General features: G+C 39.1%; 1 protein-coding gene across 3 annotated transcripts in view; it reads right to left on the bottom strand.

Moving 5' to 3' along the window:
• The window catches only part of PARD3B (par-3 family cell polarity regulator beta), a 1,417,836-nt gene that overhangs the window by 428,623 nt on the left and 974,001 nt on the right, over positions 1-15,212 (bottom strand). For 2 of the 3 annotated variants that reach the window (XM_006889111.1, XM_006889109.1), the window contains 2 exons: positions 6,843-7,049; positions 5,880-6,117 (listed from right to left, as the gene is read on the bottom strand). In XM_006889111.1, coding sequence (XP_006889173.1) covers positions 5,880-6,117; positions 6,843-7,049 — 445 coding nt within the window. The remainder of the gene's footprint in view (positions 1-5,879; positions 6,118-6,842; positions 7,050-15,212) is intronic. The other variant, XM_006889110.1, reaches the window with a different exon arrangement.

Genomic DNA, 15,212 nt, shown 5'->3' with positions numbered 1-15,212 from the left:
ACTTCCTAAGTGTCTGAAAGTTAGATAATGAACACAGTTGACAGAAGAATCAACGTCTTTGAGTTATCACATTGGGGAAGACTACTGAATTATCATAGGCTGCCAAGAGAACAAACAAGTCTGTCCTGGAAGAACTTCTCTAAGGGTGCTCCTTAGAGGCAAGTATGGTGAAACTTTGTCTCACATACTTTGGGAATGTTGTCTGGATGCGCTAGTCTTTGGAAAAAGACATCATGCATAGAGGGTAAAAGAAAGAGAAGTAGACTTCTAATAAAATGAATCAACATAGTGATTCTAACAATGGGCTTGAGCATGGTAAGGTTGGAGCAGAATAGGAAAAGGTTCAGATCTGCTCTTCACACAGTCGCTATGAGCTGTAGTTGACTTGATGGTACCTAATAACTACGTAGAACCAGTATATCCTTGAAGTATACTCACATTAGCTGCATTCAGGAGAAACAAAGTTATGGACTGGAAGGAACAAAGATGATACAAACAGCTACAAACCAAGTGTGCAATCTATCTGGTGTTCACAGACTTTCACAATACTTATTTTAGGTTGAACAGGCTTTGTGTGCTAAAATAGACTTGGTTTGGGGTAGCAATTTCCTATAGTTTTATGTGAAACTGGGTTAAAAATATGCTGGGGGGGGAGGAGGGGAAGAGTGATTTGGTATTAGTACTGTGCTAAATTCTGATAATCTACCTGCTGAAAATTCAGTGTAGCTTGGGCACCTTATCACACAGTTAGATAGTTACAGAGGGTGAGATGACACCATCCCTTCTGATTTTACATTTTTCATAGAACCTACTACAATCTGAAATAATCTTAATTCTTTTAGGTTAGTTGTTTATTCTTCCCATCACTGACATGTAAACTACATGAAAACCCATGATCGCTTTATAGTGTTGTTGTTGTAAATTCTGTAGAGTCATAGATTTTGGCTATTTCTAGGCTGAGAAAATGAGTAGAATGGCCGGATTCTGCTAAGGGGTGTTTTCTGGTTTGGGTTTAAGACTAAGGTGTGCCTGTTGTTCACAATAGTGTGTGAGCTGTTTGGATTTGGCCTCATTTTTTTTTTTTAAAGCTATAGAAGGCCTTGTATGGTACAGCACAAATGGACTGTTGATTTCCTCCAGTGGGTATGGTACTGGTTTGTCATAGAGTTATTCAGGTGAATGCCTAAGATACTAAAAGTAACATGTATTTATATGATTTTGCTTCTTTTTGTTTTAAACTTCCAAGACATTAAAAAAAGATTATTTCTTCCTCCTTTATTAAGAGAAATTCCTCATAAACAGATTTCATCGTTATGTGCCCAGTTCCTAGAATACTGTGTGATGCAAAATAAGCCTTTGATGAGCATTGTTGAATAAATAAAAGAATGATTATGAATTATTAATGTGATTGGCAAAGAGTAGGAATTTGATAAATTTACTAATCAAATGAATATGTGCAAACAGTTCTAAAACAGAATTAAGTTTCTATTGGCAGGTTTTGCACTTTAAAAAAAACCCATTTAGAAGGTGTTTATTAGGCATAATTTCTCTTACTACTAAATCACACAGAGAGAACAGGAAAAAGAATTTGAATCATACTAATCCTTTCAATTCAAAGTCTATGGCAAGGTGAAAAGTTCAGAGGCTTCCTTTGAAGAGAGTGGCCTATACTACAAAGATTGAACAACACAAGAGACCAAATACAGGAATGACTTTTAGACTCAATCCAGGCTAGAGCACAATTTAAAGAATGTAAAGGTTGACCAGATAATTAAGCAGTTAAAAAATCAGGAACTTTGGGTTTTCTACTCCAGACTGGCAAAGTTTCCCGAGTTAAGGGTTGATTTTCTTCAAGATCTTAGAAAACATGTGTTAGGCTGTAGGAAGGTGACCTGGACTTGAGAGCAAAGGATTTGTCCACTGGAGGAGCCTGAACTTCTTCCAAAGACCACCAAAGAGCCATGAGTGGTCTTTCTGCCAAGAAGTGCCATGATGGGCACCATGCCCAAGGAAGCCAAACCTATAACTCAGATACAATTCAGGCAGCTTTAGCCTTTCACAATTCAAGCATCTTTATCCCCTGAAGTTCTCTTTCAGCAGAGAATAAGCAAGTATATAGAGAAACTTCTAAAACTGGCAGGTTCCTCAGTTACACATTTTTCTACAGAAATTCCTGCTCTACATGAAAATGACACTAAGAATCATGAAAGGAGGCAATTCCAAACCAGTCAAGTGTAAGCATATGACAGCTAGACAATATACACTAAACCGTGAAGGGGATAGATTCCCACAGTTTTTCCAAGAGAGGTTAAAGAATTGAACAAGTGACCTAAACTCTACAATTGCACGTTGTTAGAATGACTAGGCCAGTTAATACCATACTAGAGAAGCTCAAGTACAAGGGTTAAGACCAGGGTTAACACATTCACCTTCTATGGTGCATGGCTTAGCGGGGACAGGGAGGCAGAATTTCAGTTCCCATTAATTCCCTTGATCAGATGCATGGCACAACTGAACAACTTACCTCAAACCTCTGAGTTCAAGAAGGTGTCAGTGAAACATAGAAAATGCACAAAATAATAGGCAATTAAGCCACATACCTAACTCTAAGAGCATCTAAAAGCAATCAATCTCTTTTAAATAAGAAAGAATCTAAGTCAATAGCATCTGAGCAACAGATGAGAATGAAAGCAAAATCTGTTGGCTAATGGTAACAGCTTTTGAGTTCTTTGTTGTTGAAAATGTGCATGTAGCAGCAACTCCAATATGCTCACAGATTTGGATGCAAGAGGCTATGGAAAACAGTTGCTATTTTTACATGCAAGTTAAAAATCAAACACCACCTTTCAGAGCTTAATTTTGCTAAAATAAGGGGAGGAAACAAAACTCAAGTTAGTAAATGTCTAAAGGATCTGAGACTTGCAATTTCTACCTCAGGAAACACAGAGTATGTTAGACAACAATAGAGAAGAGCTGGCATTGTCTTATGGACAATGGAGTGTAAACCTCCCAAATCAAGTCATTGGAAATCAGAATATACAGTTAAGGCTTAATTTAGTAGCAGTTTGAAAATTGGGAGCATAGGAAGTGCTAACAGTTTTTTATATCACAATCTTGATAGCTTTTTTTCCTTTCATTTCTCATATTAAGAAGTTATTTTTAAAATATGTTCTTATAGCAGTAGTAATAATAATTCTGATAACTTATTTACTTATTGACTGTAGTGGTAAGAAATTGCTACAAATTTATCAGCTCAAACAATGCCTAGATATGTTGCCACTGAGTCATTTTTGATACAGAATACAAAGTGACCATTTAGAACAGTGTATATATACCCCACAATTTCCAAGACAATCAATGCTAATGAAAGCAGGCTAGCACATCTTTCTCTGAGGAGTGGTTAGTGGGTTTGAACCACTGACATTTCAGTTAGCAGACAGGGGCTAAAAAACTGTACATGCTACCAGTGATTTTTTAAATTTTTTTAAAGCTTCCATCAGGGGTCAGTAAGATCACATTCCTTTCTGAGGACTCTAAGAGAAAATCTGCTTCTTTTTCCTTTACAGCTTCTATAGGGCGGTTGTATTCCTTGGCTCATAAATCAGTTTCTACCTCTTAAGTGAGTGTTGAATCTCCCTGTAACTTCCATGGTTTTATCTTCTCTTCTACTTATAACAACCTCTCAGATTACCCTATGTAATTCAGGACAATCTCCCAATTTATTTTAAGGTTTGATTACTAGAAACACAAAATCCATTCAAAACCTTATTTCTCCTTTGCACCATACAATGTTTTCAGAGGTACCTGGGTGCTTGCAAATTACTTGATGTGTCTCTTGTAGTCATGGTCTTTGTTAACTCCCACCACATAACTTGGTAGAATTATAGAAACATGAGGTATTCAGGCCATCAAAGGGAGTAGATACCTGGTAATAATGTAAATATGGTACATTTTACACTTGCGGGGGTGGGGAGAACCATGCAAATAAGGTACAGAGATTATTAATGTGAGGACTTGTCAGCACTAACATCCTGCTAGACTTAAAATGAGCTAACCAGAGGAGGACAAAGAGGATCACAGTGGCATCAAGAAGGAAGGTCATGGAGTAAAGAGCATCATTTGGACCTGAGATACCCATGCTGCAATCCCAGAGTTCAGAGACTGAGGGCTTTAATACCAGAGAGATAGCACAAAACAGCATGAGACAAGGTCCTAAGAAAGGGTGGCAAAGAAAGAACAACAGCAGAGATGGCAGAAGCAACAGAGCTGCAGGCTTCCTTGTCCACTGAGTAAGGAACCCGAGTTTAGGCATTTTTTTCAGGAACTGAGTTCATTGACCAATGGCGTAAAAGCTATTTGCCTTCAGTCCTAGGTTACTGGCAAACAGGTTCATCTAGTATGCTATAGTGGATTATTCATTATGGCTTTTCTACCCATTGTGGATATAACTCTCACCACATGGCTGGGCAGAACTATGAAAACGTGCAGTATTTGTGGGCCATCAAGGGGATTAAACAGTGTGCTAGTAATATAAACAAGGATAATAGCAGCTTTTGGTTGAGTACATACAAATAAGATGTTTAGTTTGTTAATACGAGATTGCTCTATTTTGCGATCTCACCAAGTTTAGAGAGTAGGTTAAGAGGTAGAAAATAAGAATGTCACTCCCATCAAGGAAGAAGAAGTAGAGAGTGTAGCCTTGCTTTGGACCAGACATTATTCCCGCATGAGACAGAGCCACACTGAGATACAACGGTAGCAGCAGCAGCAGCAGCAGCAGCAAAGACAGCATCAAAAGCAGCAGAGACAAAGAGATGGTGTGAGGCAGAGTGGAACTGTTCTGCTGATCCACAGAGCCAGAGATAAACAGCTTGGCCTAAGTTTACTGGTTTGAGAAGAGGCTCATAACAGCCATTAAGCTACTGGTCTCAGGGAGGTCGGCTTAACAGCATGCTTGAGAAGGTATCTGGCCTGAGGAATTGCATCCTGAGTCCTTCCAACAGAAATTGAAACCTATTACTTTCCTGATAAACCCAATTATTTTGGTCCTGTCTGTAAGTTCTGTGTGTTCACGGCAATAAATTCTTGAACCCAGTAATCGAGTAGCAAGACCTGTGTGAGGCATGACTCATGCTATAGTTGAGAAAAGAAAAGGGAGGGGGGCATGGAGACATGTCTGGCATTACAAGAGTCAGCTTTATGTTGTTGATGTTCTTTATGGGCATTCTTTCTCCTTGTGGATTTAGTGGAGGTCAGACTACTGTTCCCATGCTGGTCATAGTATGTTCATATCAACTCAAACTTCTCTAATTTCATCATGATAGTCTATTGGTATCTTTTGCTTTCCCAGCACCTGATTATTGCTGTGTACTGTTGAGTTTGAATCAACTCACAGCTAACTCTCCAGCAGGTTTTCAGAGGAAGTGAATTGTATGGAGAGAGATTGCCTATTCTTCTCCTGTGGAGCATCTGGTAGATTTGAACTGCGTGTGTTTGGGATTGCAAAGTGGCTTCTTACTAAAAGACCACCAGCTTTCCCTATTTGTAAGAAGCATTACATTTACTCCCATGAGGGTTTGGTATTAAAGATGTGTCCTATCCACCTCTCAATTAAGACTCATTCTTTCTTCACAATGGGGCTTCTGTCTAGCAGCCTCCTGTCATCACCCAGAGTTTCAGAACCAGCCTAAGGCCTAAGAAGTTTCCTTCAGGCTCTGCAAGACCAGAAACATGCACCTTCAAAGCTTAGATTCTTGTATTCAGATGAAGACAAGGGTAACCTGGCACATTTCCCCACAAACAGACCATCGGTGATTTTATGAGAACTAAAGAGAAATAAAGGACGCACAAACAACTTGGCCTTCCAAGCAGGCCTATACCTCAACATGGCGCCAAACCCCTTCTTCTTGATTTTCCTTTCTGGATCTTCATTTTCCTCTTTTCGCTTTTTCTCTTTGACTTTCAGCTTGCCCTTATCCTTTTTCTTTTCCTTCTCCTTTGGCTTTTTCACTTTCTTGGCTTTATTTTCTCTGTCCTCTAGCTCCGAGCTCCCCTGAGGGACAGATTCACAATTCAGAACTCCTTGGCCAGAGTGAGAGCTCTTATCAGACAGACCATCTGCACAGAAAAAAAAAAATCAATACACACGGTCACGGGCACTTGCAGTTAGCATAGAGAGACAAGTTAAAAATGTAAAATCCAGAAGAATGAATAAAAGCCCTCCAGAGCTCTGCCCTTCCATGTGGCTACTTGTACCCTTTGAAGGGATGACTGCCTGAAATCTGGGCACTTTGAGTGAGGTGCGATGGCAGGAGTGGGGGACAATGCTTGGCGGGGGTACCAAAGGCTTGATATGTGGTAAAACACTAATCTCTTGGAAAGCTGGCTTGTTAACCTTGATCAGCTCCAAAAGCCCACATGCTGGGAAACAAACAGGAGGAGTTTATTTCCAGGAGAGGTTTTGAGTACAAATATAACCTAACTGCTCTACCCAATTAATGCAGTCAGTCCTCAGGTTGACGTCGCTGCTTCTAATGACTTGAATGTCAAGAAATGCATACTTAGTGCTCCCCCTCAAGGGCAAATGACAGTGAGTCCTTGTAGGCAAGTGGAGAACACTTTCTTTAGCATTTGCACTGCAAAATAAATCGTGTCTTCCGCTGTTCAATTGCATGTTTGTTAAGCCATAGGGCAAAACATATCAGGAAAATGAATTACTTTTAATATCAAAAATATAATTGTGATTCTTTAGTCATTTTTCTTAGTAGTTAAGCACATATTCTTGCTTGTGATTTGCAGATAATAATGAGACGAAGGAACCACTTAAAGAAGTGCAATCCTACCAGCTTCGAGTTCCTCAGGCCCATCATAGGATTTATCAATGGCAGCTCTGAAGCTCTCATTGCAGCCGCGACCTCGAACCATGTGAGGCCGGGGCCTGTGGAAGGGAAGTTCATTCTTTCGGACCTCGGCCACAGCAGTTTGTAGGCTCTCCAGGGAGCTGGATTTTTTCAAGCCTAGTGTTGGACCAATATCTTTGCCTGGAGATTCTGGAAGAGAAAAAGAAAAAAAAGAGTCACCCCTTTTTCTGAATGGCATGGTATGGTATGGTATGGTATGGTATGGTATGGTATGGTATGGTAACAGACTTATGGTTCTTCTGGGGACCAAAGGAAGAGGCTTTAAGTAGGTGGAACTTTCCTGCTTTTTGTGATCCTGAGGGCAAGGTTTAACTTTTCTAAGACACTGTTTCCTATTTCACAAAGTTAAGGTAAAGACTTAATAACATATTGCATTTTTCTAATACAACATGTTCTTGGGAATAATGTCGATGGCACACATAGGAAGCTAACACATAGAGTCTGCAAAAACCATAGAGCCACTAAGCCCAAACTCAGTAACATTCACCTTATCTATGTGAAGGAACAGTGTACACAACACAAAAATGTATATGGATGTATGTACATATGCACACGCTCATTCAATATATATTTGAAAAGTTGTAGTTATCTATAGAGGTTACATGTATCTGTGTGTGTGTATAAATGTCTGAACACTACACCCTTATACATCTAGAGCATCTCATACAGTGACCGCTTTTCGTCTAATACTTGTCCAAGGCACTCTTCTACACATTTTTTATTATAGCCACGATTATTCTGATGATGTCTAGGATCTGACTGCATGCAAATCCAACAGTATGATGTGATTATACATTTTGGGGATTAACTATTTTACTTTATCCTAGTGGGTCTATAGAAGCCCTAGTTGTACAGTGGTTAAAGCACCTGACTGTTAACCAGTCAAGTCAGGATTTAAACATGCCAGCCATTCCAACAGAGAAATATGTACTCATCTACTTTTCTCACTTTATAGCCTTACAATCCCAACATTCAAGTTCTGTCCTATAGGGTCTCTACAAGTTAGAATTGGGCTAAGTGGCTCATACTGTAAGGTAAAGGCAACTTAATTAAACAATTAAAAAAGAAAACATTTTTATGTCAATGCTTAGTGTTCCAAGGGTATTTCTGTTCAGGCATCAATAAATGAGGAAATTTTTTTTTATTATATGAAAATACAAAAAGGAAAAAAGTATGAAGAATAAATGAATTTTAATACTTTATTTTCTTTCAGATTATTTTCCATTTAGAGGGTCTTGTTTTGCCCCTCCCTCCTCTCACCTTTTACCCTCATCTCTGTTTCCTCCTCCTCCAGCCACTCCTCTACTTTTCTGTAACAAGATTAGGGCATGTAAATCCTGGCTGCACAGGGATTATTTTTAAAACAGGAGGAATTCTAGGAGCATTCCTGTTTCAACATTCAGAGCTTTTCCACGAGGACCAAAAGCTCAGGTTCCTCTTCAGTTACAAAGGGGATTATTGTCATAAAGAGGCCACACTTGAATTTCTGGAAATTAATTTCAGTGTAGGATCATGTGCACAAAGTACCTACTTCAAGCTTTCCACATAGTAAGCCTCAATAAACAACACTAGCTTTTATTACTATCATTACTCCTTTTGCTTCTGCTAATGTTGCCAATCATAAATACCACTACCACTTGTTTAGCACAGTGTTACATGAACAGGAAATATAAAATAGGTACAATAAAGGTCTAATTTTTATATACAATACAATAAATAATATGGTATAATATATAATATGTAATTTATATATATTATATATATATATATCCACATATAGTTAAGCAACATACACATGCTCCAAGCATTTTAAAAACAATATATTAAGAGTGATACTAACAGCTTACAGTGAATGGGAATGCTTAATCTGCTCTAAGCACTCTTCTCAGTGACTCTCATATATTAATTTATTAAAATCCTTACATGTATGTTATTATATGTCTAGCTCCATTTTACAACTCAGCAAATGGAGGCACAGAACAGTCAAATAAGTTCGAAGTTACCAACTTAATGAGCATCAGAACTGGGATCTGAATGCAGGCAGTCTAAATGCGGATTCCTTGCTCTGTACCATAAACTTTAATGCCTAAAGATGTGCTCAGTCTCAGTTCTCTACACACCGAAGTGGAAATCATGAGGTTCAGAGCTGCTTCTGCCACTTAACTAGCTGCTTGATTACAGGCAAGCCACTTAAGCTGGCCCACGGTTTCCTCCTCTCTAAAATAAGAGCATTAGTCTCGATTAGCCCTGGAGCCTACTCAAGTGGGCAAATTGCACACAATGAATGTTGCTTTGCAGATTGATAATTAATCCACAGGAGGTAACTATCTACTTTGAACAATATATTTGATGACAACAGACATTGCACTATATTGGTGACAGTGTATCTTCAATAAATGTAGCAGAGATGAGAGCGTAACGTCCCCCACCCCCACCCCCAGCCCATTACATGAAATTTCAGGAACAGGCATCAGATGCTACCTGCAAGTCATAAAAATTGACGAGATGTTACTATTGAATCCATAAAGAAGCACCGTTCATGTATTCTCGGGAAGGAAAACAAATTGAAGGAAGTGAAATTGAGTAAGATCATGTCTGACAAGAAAACAAAAGGCAACCCAGAGGTTTGGGGTATTTGGACAACAGTAAAATTCTTTACTGAGTTTACAGAGACTATTTTACACCACCTAAACCTAGGGATGCCTGACATGAAGTTTGGTGAAAATATGAAGATGAAAACTCTCTGAGAAAGCCTACCTCCTCTGTCAACAACTGTAACTACCTCTTATTTATTAATTGCCATTCAGGAGATGATATTATGGCCCAAACTGTAAGTATTCATGTCAACCTTTGGCAATAAATTTTGAGGAACATGAAAGTGAATAAATCACCCACGATATATGGCTGCTTCCTAAAAGGAGGACATTTAAAACACAGCTTGAGTTACATTTGAGAAGAAAAAAAATACACTGTTACTCATTTTAAGCAAACTGAATGTTAAAGATTCATGGATTTTGTAGAATTAATAGAAGCCACAAATTAGAAGCACCAACTGACACTGTATAAAATTACAAGCTCGCTCTATTGGATGTAGTGTCTAGTAAAGTTAAAGTAAAAAGGGCCCTTGGATTTTAATTTGTAAATGTGGAGTTGGGATGCTCAGGCTTGGGAGAAAAGGCTGATTCTGCAACAGATTAAAATAGTAGTTGTGGAAGAGAAACTTCATTTAGGAACAGACGCAATCCTTGAAGAGTCAATAATACCTTTTAAAAATTAATTTTGCTTCCTAATCCAGCCAATTCTCAGACGTTTTACAAAAATCTCAATAGCATCCTTTTTTCCTCTAGTAATAAAAAAGCCAATCCCCAAAATGATATGGGATTTCAATAGACAATAAATAGCCAAAACAATATTGAAGAGAAGAAGATAGTATGTAGACTCACACATTCAGATTTCAAAGCATATTATTAAGCTAAGTCTTTAATATCAAGATTACATTAAGAGCTTCAATGACTTGGAATCAACTTTATTACAATTAACAATGGCAACAAATAATTCAACCATAATGACATAAGACCCAGTTTAAAAGTGGGAAAAGGACCTAACTAGACATTTCTCCATAGATGATACACATGAAAAAAAAAATATTGTGGTGTCAGGGTTTATTGTTTAGAAATGGCTTTCCTAACCACTGACTTAGACTTAGCCATGGGTGGGAATATGGAAATAGATGTGTTTTTCTATGCACAAGGGGACTGGCTAGTCTCCCATTAAATTGAATGGATTCAGCAGCAGAATTTGAGAATCTTGCCATCAACAAAGGAGAAGGAGAGAATGCAGTGCATACACTTCTGGGCTAGAGAATCTTGTGCCACTCAGACCAAGACCTAGAGAAGCAGCAGCAGCTTCATCAGAAATCTAGAGACCTGACATGAGATCGAGCTGCCCTGGGACTGCTACCCTACAGAACCAGCACCAGAAGCCTTTGCCCAAGCTGGCTGGAGAACTTGGGGGAGAGCTTACTAACCCTGGGCTAAAGCCGCAAGAACACAATGAAGCTTCATCTCACAAACTTTGAGCATGTCGCTATTTACTGGAAAGAGACATTACTTGGGAAGGTGGTGGACAGTGAAAGAGTGGATGATCTTCAGCCAAGTGGACTGACACAGTGACTACAGCAGTGGGTTCAAGAGTGTCAAAGATTGTGGGGATGGCACAGGACAGGACAGAGTTCAGATCTATTGTTCATAGGGTCACTATGTGTTTTACTCAACTGCACCTAACAACAATAGCAAAGCTGTGATACTGATGGACTGTGAGCGAGCATGTTTTGGAAGCTGCTCTGAGTGTAAAATTGTATCTTGTTTACTTCCCTAACAAACCTTATAATAGTGAGTATGGTTCTATATAATCTGTGTAGCTATGGCAATGGATTTGTAACCCAGTAGGGTAGAAAGTTTGGTATGGGAATTAGTAGGAATAGGTATGCAAGCATGTGGGACATGTCTGACCCCATGAGAACTGGTTTTGTGTGTGGATGCTGTTGATGGGGATAATTTCCCCTTGTGGAGTTAGCAGAGGTCAGACCCAGCTGTCTCCATGTTGCCGTCACCCTTGTTTGTATTACACATATTTAAACAGTAAACAAATCCAATATTGTTAAATATATTCCAATTGGCAATGACCCTACAGGACAATGTAGAACTACCTCATGGGGTTCCCAAGGTTGTAAATCTTTATAAAAACCCTCCAACAATGAAACGATAGCTTATAGTCTTAATTTGCATTTCTCAGTTTTCATTGTTGTTGTTATGTGTCGTTGAATCGTCTACGACTCATAGCAACCCTATACACTAGCTCTGAACTCTGCTCTATCCTGAGCCAATCTCACTATCTCTGACACACCTACTCTCTTTACCCCAGTTATTGTGTCAATGCATTTTATCTGGTGTCCTTCTCTCCTGTGCTGTCTCTTGACCCTTCCTAGCATGATATCTTCTGCAAAAACTAGTCCTTCTTGGCTATATGGCCAAAGTGCACGAGACAGAGTTACATGTTACCATTCAAATTGGCAACAGGATACAAAATGCTTGTCTGCTAGATATTACTCAAAGTTAAACATCTAAATTAAGGTAGACTAGGGAGAAGGATTGATCATCCACTTCTGAAGAAAAAAGGCCTTCAAAAACCCGATGCACAATACAGCAAACTTAAATTTCACTAGCATGCCCCCAAAAGTCATTAAAGAAATTAAAATAAAAATTATAAGATTCTACTTCACCCTTTTAGACAGTCATTGTTAAGAAAATACAGGAACAAACAAGTGTTGGTGAGAATGAATAAATTTGCACCTTTATTAGTGGTTGTGAAAGTTGTGTGCCACCTTGGATACTAATAATTCTCTGGTTTGGCAGGTATGAAGTAGATACTCTTTTGATGAAATCTAATATGCTGTCATCATTGTCATGAAGAAATTTGCTATAGTAGACAATTAGTTCAAATGGAGTTTCCTCAGAGGTGTGGCCTGTATCAAATATTTATATGTTGTTTTTGTTGTTGTTGATTGCCTTCAAGACGAGCACGACTCATAGCAACCTTATGAACAAAAGGCCTGAAGCCTTCCTTTCTATATAACTATTGACATTTATCAAAATTCACAGAGTTTCCAGAGGCATGTTGTTTAGGAAGTGGATGTCACTCCTGCTTCCAAATCTGTCTTAAATCAGGAGCTCCACCAAACACTGTCCACCATGGATAACCATTATGACATTTGACATCCCAATGGCACAAGATTTAGTATCACAGCAACCCCACGTTACATGAGTACAGCTAATTGGCAGAAGCATGCTGTACCACTTAGAAGTTTCTCCAAAATATAATAACAACCAACTTTAAATGCAAAGGCCCTCCTCAAGGACTTGTTGACTTTAAACAAGAGGCTTAAACAAAAATAAAACAAAATAAAACCCCCAATATAGTATTTGTTGTTATGTGCTGTTGAGTCACTTGCGATGTATAATGGCGCTAGGTACAGCAGCTCTGAACCCTTTCCTGTCCTAAGCCTGTCTCACTAATTCTGACACACCCACTCCCATTGCCCCAGATACTGTATCAATCCATCTCATCCAGGGTCTTCCTTTCCTGTGCTGTCCCTACACCCTTCTGAGCAAGAAGCTGCACTGCAATCTTGAAGGCACATGGTTCAAGGCCACCAGCTGCTCCGTGGGAGGATGGGCAGTCTCCTCCTGTGCAATTAACTGCCTCTGAAAACCCACCGGAGGATCAGCTGTGGGTCGGTTCCGACGCCATGGTACACATCAACAACAATAACAACGTAAGTGTATGGAACTCTGGTGGCCTAGTGGCAAGAAGCAGCACTGCAATCTTAAAGGCATGCGGTTTGAGCCCACCAGCTGCTCTGTAAGAGAAGGATGGACAATCTCCTCCCATGCAATTAACAAACCTGCTGGAGGGTCAGCTACAGGTCCGTTCCAACTCAATGGTACACAGCAACAGCAATGTATGCACATATGGAGTCCTGATGGGGCACTGATAAAGTTTTCTGCTGCTAACTAAAAGTTTTAACTAAAAGTTGCTTTGCAGGAGAAAAAAAGTGGCAGTAAGTGTTCATAAGTGTTCATAAAGACGACAGCCTTTAGGCAGGTCTCTGTGGCCGGATCTGCACTGTTCCAGAGTCAGTACAAGTTGGACTAGACTTGGCAAAAATGAGTAACAGCAGTGAGTATCTGCGAGAGTATCTGTGAGAGTGTGTGTGTTGTGTATGTACACACAAACAAATATACACACAGGCAAACAAAACTAAGAAATAATATTTAAACAGATGGCAAAAGAGGCAGTGGATAAAATCTAGGTGAAAAAGTGTCACTACAAGATAAATTTTCTAATACTTAGAAACTGCTATCTCATTCTTTTTGACCAAAAAAAAAAATATCCTTTCTCAGCCCAAAATATTATTCCTGGAAGATTTAGAGTTAAGAAACTGCTGTCAAGGATCTCTCCAAAGTGTTAAATAGCATGAATGCCAGTTTAAACTTTAAGGCTCACCTTGGACTTTTAAATGGCTCATGGTATTTTCAACTGCTTTCTCTGCATCTGAAAGGTGGATAGTGAATAAGGAAGAGCAAAGAAGAATCAATGTCCTGGAACGGTGGTGTTGGCAAAGAGCAACAAAAGAACAAAGAAATCTATCTTGAAGGAATTGTAACCAAAGTGGTTCTTAAACATGAGGCCTGTGAGAATTTATCTCACATGCTTTGGACACATTTTCAGGGAGAATCTGTCCTTAGAGAAAGACATCCTGGGAAAGGCAGCAGGCCAAGAAAGCCCTCTGTGAGAAGGACCAACTACCTCAATGGGTTTGAGTATCACAAAGACAGTCAAGTTCAAGTGGGAGAGCGCAAGACTCACATATTTGTTCACAGGGTCACTATGAGCTATGGTTTACTCCACAGCACTAAACCGCAGTAGTGGTGTCATCCAGGCACCTCTCTAGTAGTTCAAACAGCCAGGGGCTCCCCAGGAGAAAGCAGCAATAACCCTCTGTGCAACTTACAGCTTCTGAAAACCCACTACAGGGTTAGCTATAAGTTGCTTTCAACTCAACAGCAACGCGTGACAGTTTTTGAGAAGCAAATTGTGTGCTTATGCAATCTGGCAATGGTATGTATCAGGGGGTGGGGTGGGAAAATAAAGATAGAGATAGGACCGAAGATGCAAAAAGAGGTTCTTAACATTGGCAAAAAATAGTTGTTACCTTGAGTTCCTTCAGAACATTTGCTAGACTATGATAGAAGCTCTGATTAAACCTGTTTAAAAGTCAAATTAAAAAAAAAAAATAGAAACCATAGAGCAACACACCACCTCATTCTCTGCCAGTTATAACATCTCTATGCCTCAGTTTCTGTATCTGTAGTAGGAGGATGATACAGCAAGCACAGAGAAGTGCCTAACCCACAGCAAGTGTCCTTACAGAATGAGTGATGACTACTGTCCTAATTATATCAATTGTTGGCCTTCAAAGAGTGAAAAACCAGCATAATCTATTTTTTCCATTTATTTTTGTTCAAGCCATAACTTATAAAAACATTCTTATATGTGGCAAGGTTTATATTCCACAAAATGCTGAGAAGGAATTGACAAAGAACTACTACTCTTCCTTTTCTACACACTTAAATAAACTAAGAGAAACAATACCTTTCACAATAGCTAATCACAAGATTAAATACTTGGGAATAAATTTAACCAGAAGTACAAAGGACCTTTTCCAAGAAA

The sequence above is a fragment of the Elephantulus edwardii genome, unplaced genomic scaffold, assembly GCF_000299155.1.
Source record: "Elephantulus edwardii isolate Elephantulus edwardi_28Jun2011 unplaced genomic scaffold, EleEdw1.0 scaffold00075, whole genome shotgun sequence".
NCBI classification, from domain to species: Eukaryota; Metazoa; Chordata; class Mammalia; order Macroscelidea; family Macroscelididae; genus Elephantulus; species Elephantulus edwardii.
This window is presented reverse-complemented; position numbering and strand designations above follow the sequence as displayed.